The sequence below is a fragment of the Octopus bimaculoides genome, chromosome 2 (genome assembly GCF_001194135.2).
Source record: "Octopus bimaculoides isolate UCB-OBI-ISO-001 chromosome 2, ASM119413v2, whole genome shotgun sequence".
Classification (NCBI taxonomy): Eukaryota; Metazoa; Mollusca; class Cephalopoda; order Octopoda; family Octopodidae; genus Octopus; species Octopus bimaculoides.
This window is the reverse complement of record NC_068982.1, coordinates 185,357,973-185,366,884: the sequence shown is the minus strand read 5'-3', so window position 1 is coordinate 185,366,884 and position 8,912 is coordinate 185,357,973. Positions and strand designations below refer to the sequence as shown.

Sequence of the window (8,912 nt, the reverse complement as noted above, 5' to 3'; positions counted from 1 at the left end):
TTTTTGTTAAGAAGACTAAGAGTAAAAGATGTTTTATATGACACATTCTACCAGTGTCCCAAGTTTCAAAGTGTTTCGTTAAGAAAATACTGGCGCCCCCGTTTTAAAATAGATCCGGGTTAGGTTTAAGGTTAGTTTTAGGGCTAGGGTTACGCCGAAAATGGGTGGTGTGTGTATCCTTTACCTTCGCCCTCCCTTATCACAAGCAATATTCGAGAACATTAAGTAAACCAACCATCACATTCTACAACAGTTATATACAACGCGCAGAAAATAATTATAAAAATACTAGGAGCTATATACAGACATAATAGAAAAAATCAAACTGCTGCCCGCATATACTTAGGACAAACACAGGTGCAATATTTAGCCAACAGAAAATAACAACTGTCGCTGAATATAAATAATACAAAATACCAGTTATAGACTATGTCAGTCCCACTTGGGACCCCAAGCTCTCCACAATAATCTGAAAAGAACATAAAACAGCTCGCTATTCAACATAACAAGTAGCAGACTGACCACAGCCACCCACCACCGACGCAAAATATACTTAAATGAACGACCACCAAGGAATAAAATTTGTTATCAAAGCTAAATCCACTACACGAAAAAAACAAATTAATAAATAAACGTTCCAAACACCATCTTTTATACACTACCGAACGTACTAGCAATCATACTACTGGCTATTATTATAATGTTGTCATATAGCTGTTATACTGATAGTCATTTTTCCCTAATCATAACCGACATTCACCAAATCCGCATTGTTTCTATGAAGAGACCGCGAAATCACCTTCCATTGGGAATGGGCCAATTGGGTTGGTGCATAATTAACGACCGTCTTTTTAACTAATTATCAAATTATAAAACGGTCGTTAATTATGCACCAATAGAGAGAGAGAAAGTCCCCATCGGCTAAGTTAATCATGCCCCTGCACAAGTTTATGCAGGCCAAAGTAAGATTTTCTTTGAGGAAGATTTGTAGTTGTCCAAGCATGCAAGTCTTTTCGCAACGCCATTAAAGTTTATCCAAGGGAAAGGCCAGAGACTTGGGTCTTTACAGCTTGGCATCATCTGTGTTGTTGCTGTCGGAACACAAAAGAACCAGAAAAGATGCCACAAGTATCTTTTCCGACCCTTTTACAATTTCACTGATACACTGTTCTAGTTCACCACTTTCTATCGATCTCCGAAGGAATAAAAGGAAAACTGACTTTAGCGCTAGCTGGACTCAGAACACAGCAAGTTGGAATAAACACAGCATGACATTCTATTTAATGCTCTAACGACTACCACTAGTTAGTTTAGGTTTTTTTTTTTTATAGTATATGAACATCGAAAGCTGAGCGTTTTAAAAAATGCTTTAAAAGCTTGTAAGAGCGTCGTACAAAATGTCTTGCTGCATTTAGTTACGGGCCTTTATGTTCTTGAGTTCAAATCCTGCAGAGGTTGGTATTGTTTTGCATGTAGGTATGATCCTTTACCTTTAGCTGAGGTCAAGTTTACCTTTAGTTCTCCCCGAGATCAATAAAATCAGGCTTTGGTTTAAACGACTGACACACTTTAAGTACTTGCAAGCTGTCAATTCCGATTCAATCATTCTACTATTGCTTAATTACTTTAGTACTATTTTGTTGTCGACTTATATGAAGATTCCCGGTTCCAAATCACAATGAATCAAATTGAATGGCAACAGTAAACAAGCAGACCTACTTCAGTTTTCTCGTATGGTAATAAATAGACTTGTCATTGCATTTCTGTTTCGATGCTACGAATACATCATACAACAATTGGGCTCAATGTATTTCTAAAAAAACAAAATCATTTGAATGGGTATCCAATGCCGTAGATGAGTCCTATAAAAGTGTATTCTCTTTCTTATGACTGTATAGCGAGAGTTAGGATTCGAACCCATTTTCTAAGTTATCAGGCTAGCCCATGAGAAACCACGTATGTTTCACGTGTACATTCTATTTATCGACCAATTGGCTTCTAGGAGATAACGCCACAAAGTTAGAACAAAAGTGAATGTCCTTAAGATTCGCACGCTTTTCCCCAGTGATAAGCAAAACCCGCGGAGATCAAGTGCTGTGTTAAGGACAACCAAAGAACAAGCACCTCACCTATTGTCAAGCCATCCATAACTATCGTAAAGGTTGAGAGACTCACCAGAGAGCAACGCATGAGTCTTGGTACCTGTGCGACTGTGTTATAAAGAATCACTTATCTCTAATGCACTTGTAGTAACGCCGTGCGCATGCGTGGAATTCAACAACCAAGCTTTCCCGCTTTGATCGATCTCTTTCTTGCTGGCCAGCGATTGAGCAAGGACGTGTCTAGCTGTCTCTCCATCTTTCGAACTCACGCTAGACAGCTCACATCAATATACCAACGTCCCAACAACCATGTTCTCACACACCGAAGACGTCTCAACAAACAAGATTAAAGATGTATATTTTCCACCGTGAATAAATGTTGTTTGTGTTGATAGTTTGGAGTTCAGCGTTCCGTTCATATTTCTAATTTAATATAGGAAAGTCAGGTGTACATCTAATGATGTATAACCCACTTTCCTATTCACTTCTATATGTAAGCACCATAAACTCAATTTAATTTCCTCCCCTCTCGCCATACAAACCAATAGCAGGGCCTTGAGTAATTACATCTCAATTTTCATTCAAAGCCAACTTATTCCTGTCTCTTGGGTAAGTCATTAATGACCGTAGAATCTAGACATTATGAAAGTCGATCCTTATATCCTAAGTCTCTACAGTGGTTATCTGAATGTGGGGGGGGGGGAACCTTTCCTATTATATCATAATAGAATATATTGTTTCATAAAATGTTTGCGAGTGTTGTTCCTGTTCCCATGTCAAGCTGCTAGCCTAATCCATAATAATCTTACACCCAAACCACGGCGACGGTGAAGACCAGCTCACCTACGCGACAATGAAGACCTAACGCAACATGCTATCCTACGAGAGTTGCTGCATTAGAGGATGACGCACCAGCTGTATCAACAGTGCAAAAGTGGGCAGCTGAATTTAGGAAGGGAAGGGAAAGTTTTGACGATGACCCAAGATCTGAACGTTCTGCAGCTGCTATCACCGAAGAAAACATTGATCATGTTCACCACATGGTGAGGGAGTTGAGAATATTCCGCACAATGAACTTGACATGACGAAGGTTTCTGCTCGGTGAATACCATGTCTTCTGACACCTAATCAAAAGCGCACGAGGCTATTCACATCACGAGGAAATCTGACAGTTTCAGGCAGATCCAGCTGGTTTCCTCGAACATTTCCTAAACTATGATAGGTGTTGATTTCATCACTTTTAGCCAGAGACAAAGAGACAATCCATGCAGAGGATTGGTTTCAATGGCTGCTGTGCGTGACTGTAGTTTTGAACTGGTTGATCACCTTCCCTATTCTGATTTGGCCCCATCTGACTATCGTCTGTTCCCCTACATGATGAAACACTTGGCTGGGAAGCAGTATCGTAGTGATGATGACGTCATATCTGTTGTTGGTGATTTTTTTTTACCTACAGGATGAAAACTTCTATATCAATGGCATCCAAGTACTGTCACACTGATGAAAGAAGTGTGTGAACCGCAAGGGAGACTATGTTGAAAAATAAACCTGATTTAGTCATATTCCATGAGAGTACCATGGTCAGCCTTTGAACTTTTCAGCCGACCCTCTTACCACGACAACATATCATAACATCGCGACAAATGTTTAAAGAATACAACTAGAAATAGAAGGGTTAGGGTTAGTTCAGCAGGTGATGACTTCGATTTTCTGATACTACTGAAACATTGCTGAAACAACTACATCAATTCTTCGATGACAAATATGGTAACTTCGGTTAACGTTGAATAATTGTTGCAATTTTTCTTTTGTTTTCTTTTTTGATGCTCTTTGAAAATCCGTGTTTTTAACTAAATTAAGGGATCTTTTCCTTTTGGTCGGCACATAGAAAAAATAATTTTTTGTAACTAAACACTTTCAAATTTCGTATACAGGTAGAATGTGTCATTTAAAACATCATTTACTCTTGGCGTTTTTAAGAAGATTCTTCATTTTCGAAGTTATTTCGTGTTAAAGTTGTTGTATTTCGGTAATTTAAACCAATCAATGACGTCTATTGAGGTGAAAACAATTACTGCTGTGGTTTGTCAACAAGACGTTGATCGGATCAACTGGAACCCTCGACGTAGTAAGCGACGGAGTGCCAACAACAACGTGTTTATTCACTTGGCATGTTTACAAACTGTATATGTATAGTAGAGTGTATATCGCTTTATTCACAGTTCATATTGTTTACTGGATGCGCTTAACATAGTGGGGATGTATTCATGTATACGTATACCTATGAACATATAACATCACTTCTTCTTGAAAATGGATCTTTTGGCAATGAAAAAAAAAATAGAAGTAATCTCCCTTACATTAAGGGATTGTCAGCGCAAGGGTGGCAATCCTGCAGCAAAACCATAAGATTATTCTGCCCACACACGTGGTTTTCTGCTTCCTAATCTAGCAGAACTAATTATTATTTACTTTTTTTTTTCTTTTAAAGATATCGAATTGGTGGTAAAGTATTCGGTCTCCATCTGGTGGATCTTGTGCTCTGCACTGGTGTCAGAGATGTGCGTAATGTTGATGTGTTGTTGGGATGCTGATGGGTGGTTGGTGCCCGTTGGGGGTGATGATTCTGTGAAAACACGAATTCTGTGTTATTTCTTTACTACCCACAAGGGGCTACACACAGGGGACAAACAAGGACAGACAAACGGATTAAGTCGATTACATCGACCCCCAGTGCGTAACTGGTACTTATTTAATCGACCCCGAAAGGATGAAAGGCAAAGTCGACCTCGGCGGAATTTGAACTCAGAACGTAGCGGCAGACGAAATACCGCTAAGCATTTCGCCCGGCGTGCTAACGTTTCTGCCAGCTCGCCATCATCTGCTGTGGGTGTTGGGGTTCTTGTTGGTGTTGTCACTGATGCTGCAGGTGGTGTGCATGTTATCCTCGATAGCTTTGGTGTTGGGCGGGTGTGGGCCCTGTTTCGGCTCAGCTGCCTACCAGATTCAGTTTCTATAATATATGATCGTGGAGTTTCGGCTCTACTGACTTGTGCTGGAATCCATGTTTTGGTTATAGGATCTTGAGTATGCACATATTGTCCTCCAAGTATCTCAGGTAAGAACTGTGCAGGTTTGTTGTAATATTTCTGTCCTTGTTCTCGAGTGGCTGCTAGCTTTGCCCTTGTCTCTTCCTGGTCAATAGGAGGTTGGATCTTTGTTGGCAAGGTGGTTTTGTACTACCTGCCATTCAGCATTTCTGCTGGGGACTTCATGTCAGCCCTCAGTGGTGTCGCTCGTAGGGACAGTAGTGCCAGGTGTAGGTCTTCCTTAGTTTCCCGCATTTGACTAGTGTTCTCTTGACTCTCTGCACCTGTCTTTCTATGAATCCTAGACCTTTGGAGCAGTGTGGAGATGAGGTTATAATATTGAACCCATATTCATTGGTTAGCTTTTTGAATTCCTGAGATGTGAACTGGGTTCCGTTGTCACATATGATCTGCTCTGATATTCCTTGCTCTGCTAGAAGTCCTCGAGCCACTGTAGTTATTGTTTTGGCTCTCAGGTCTTTCACTTTTCTCGCAAATGGGAATTCAGAGTAGTAGCAGACCATAATCAAGTACCATTCTTGGTTCTCTGTGAACAGATCTACTCCAATAGTTTGCCATGGCCTTCTTGAGTATCTTGGGATGTCACTGGGTATCGATTCCTCCTTTTGTTGCGAGTTTCCGTACTTTTGACAGATATGGCATGTAGAAACCATCTTTTTTATGTCTTTGTACATGACTACCCAATATACAGCTGACTTGGCTCGGAGTTTGCATTTTTCCATTCCCATCTACCCTTGGGTGGATTTCATCAAGAATCTCTTTCTGCATTGATTTGGATGATTTGGCAGCTGGCTGGGCCTGGACAGCAGGTTGCGTCTGCTTTGCAGCCTGTACTGGTTTCAATGTCTTGGCAGCTGGCTGGGCTTGTTTTGGGGGTTGAATTTGCTTTTGAGCCTGACCCTGCTTTGGAGTTTGACCCTGTTTAGCAAGCTGACCCTTCGGTGCCTGACCTTGTTTAGGCTGGGACTGTTTTTGCTGTTCGTTTAGCAGTTTGCTGTGCTTGTTTAGTAGCTTTAATAGGCTGTGTTGGCTTTGCCTGCTTTGCAGCCTTTCCAGCTACCTTACCTGGCTGAACTCCTTTGCCAACAACCTTTGGTGATTTGGTTGCTTTAGCTAGTTGAGCCTGCTTACAGGGTTTGGCTGTTCCCTTGGCAAAAACTTTTGGAGCTTCCTTAACAAGCTGAGCTTTTTTGGCTGCTACTGTTGCAACTTCTTGTGTAGGTTTAGGTCTCTTAGTTGGCTGGGTTGGTTTTGTCATACCTTTAGCAGCTTAGCTGCTGCTTTCACTTCAATGTTGATTGCCACAGTGTTGAGCTTTTGACAAGTATTAAGTCCGAGAATTTCGGGTCCTTCTGTTCTTGTGATATAAAAAGAACACTTCATCTTTTTTTTCCCTTTGTGTGTCCCTGTATTGGCTGTTTTGCCCAGTTGTGGAATCCTGGTACCTCCGTATGCAGTTAGGATTACATCACTTGGTGTGAGTATTCCTTCTTTATTTATATATATATATATATATATATATATATATATATATATATATAGGCATCCCCCCCACCCCCGTGTTATGGCTATCTCAGATTACGGGATTTCGCACTCACGAAAATTGTAAAGGATGACCATTAATTTCAGGAGATGGTCTGGAAGTTTGCTCTAATCGAAAAGCGAATCGCGTAGTTTTAAAAATTGTCAACTTTAAACTACACTTTTTACTTAGCTCAAAGGTCACATGTGTTTTAGTTAAGATCAAAGTATATAGTTCACGACTTGAAAAACTATTATCCCTTTATATGCACACACATACATTCATAGATAATGTATATAATGTGTGTGTGTGTGTTTCTATCATCAACGTGAACACAGCCACCAACAGCAATATCATAGTATGAAATAGATAAGCAAATCCATTATATTTTAAAAGTTGAATGAATTTTTTTTTGTTTTTTATCTTAGGTCAATAAGGATTGACTTGAGACTAAACAGCCACAACAATACCGATACAAATGGTAAAAACAAAATAACCACCACACTACCAACAATATCCGCCCACCATCATGAACATCGAACATCTAAACAACACACATCATCACCGCAGTCAACCCACCAACTTATCTCGCTAAAACGTTAAAACTGGCAAAGTCTACAGTAGGAACAATATGTGACAACAGAGATAAAATTATGTCAAGTGTTAAAGAAGCTACTTCGTTAACTGTCCGGACCTTATTTTTCCATAGAAAGACTCTTTAGTGTATGGATCGAGGATCAGCATCGGTGTAATGTGCTGATAAACACGACGGTAATTCGAAAAAAAAAAAGAGTCAAAAGATTATTCACCGATTTGCTAAAAAAGGAAGATGAAACTTCTAATGGCTGGTAAAGATTGGTTCGAAAGGTTTAAGAAGCGCATGAATTTGCGCAACATAAAAAGGACGAGTGAAACTGCGAGCGCGGATACAGATGTTGCTACTAATTATCCTGAAGAGATGAAAAAAAATATTGCTGAAGTGGACTACACACCAGAGCAAGTATAGACAGTTGATGAAACTGCTCGTTTCTGACTAACTTGAACCCGACTATTTCCCTGCACCTCAACAAGAAGATTCCTTTTTAAAAATAGGGACTATTGGATTACCTTGCTTCGGTGTTTTTCCAGAGGACCTAGCCACTTGGCATACACGAGTCAACCAGAGCATACCTTCTCTATTGAAGGCTTTCAACACCTCAGTTCGAATTTTATTTTCCCCTCGCAACCTTGTCACATTTGAACACTTTAATCGCCTCTATGACTTAGCCTCAGAGAGGTTAGTCTTCGTCTCTAGGTGCACCACGTGTCCACCGGATTATATTGTGACTAGATTCAGACCAATAAACTATTTCATCCACCTCCCATAGATGCTCTTCTTTGTAGAGAGAAGAACCTCAGTCGAGTCTTTAATAGAAAGTGTAAAAGAGGGATTCTTGTTACGTAGTCGGCAGATGGTCTGCTAGAATACTTTACTGGCCAATATAAAGTCAGAGTCCAGCTTAAACCCCAGATATTATTTGCAAGTCAAACTTTGCAAGCCTCCTTCCGTTTAGGGATGATATTTTTTTAACTTCCTGGTTAAATCAGGGGTTTCCTTTATCACCTGCGCCACGCCGAGCCGTTTTCGCCCGCGGCATTGTATAACCGAAAAAAGAAACTGCCGAACAAAGCAATCTTCACTCCGTATCAACATCCGCAGTTTGTTGAGGAAGGTCTCTAATTTAAATTCAATAGTGTCGCATATGTGTATCTGACCTCATAGGACAGGATTGCAGAAGCACAAAGAAAACACAAACGCAAACATCAACCTTCAATCCCAGTGGACCACCGATGACCGATCTGCGGCAGAGCCTTCCAAACACGCATCAGACTGATTGGCCACATCTGGACACACCGTGCCCTATTTTCTCTCATGTGATGCCCTTTGTAGTGAAACTACCTCCCGCCATTAGATACAAACTACTATCGCCATTACATACAATCTTCTCATTTAAATATAAATAAATGCGAGCGTAGTAGAGAACCCATTCCTTGTCTATCACGTGACTGATCATTATTCGAATCGGCAACTTCTTCGAACCGTTCCCGCCAGAACGCAAACTGACCAATCACGGCCCCTAATAAGGTCACGTGATAGAGTAAAATTCTGAAGCCTTCGGGAGCCCATAGTTTGTTATA

The 8,912-nt window shown here is 40.5% G+C and overlaps 2 protein-coding genes across 3 annotated transcripts in view; both read right to left on the bottom strand.

Moving 5' to 3' along the window:
• Positions 1-8,912, bottom strand: part of LOC106872595 (trichohyalin) — a 152,608-nt gene that overhangs the window by 126,268 nt on the left and 17,428 nt on the right. The window lies entirely within an intron of this gene.
• Positions 5,386-5,940, bottom strand: LOC106872592 (uncharacterized protein K02A2.6-like). Its single transcript, XM_014919625.1, has one exon. The coding sequence runs from the start codon at positions 5,938-5,940 to the stop codon at positions 5,386-5,388; it is 555 nt and encodes a 184-aa protein (XP_014775111.1).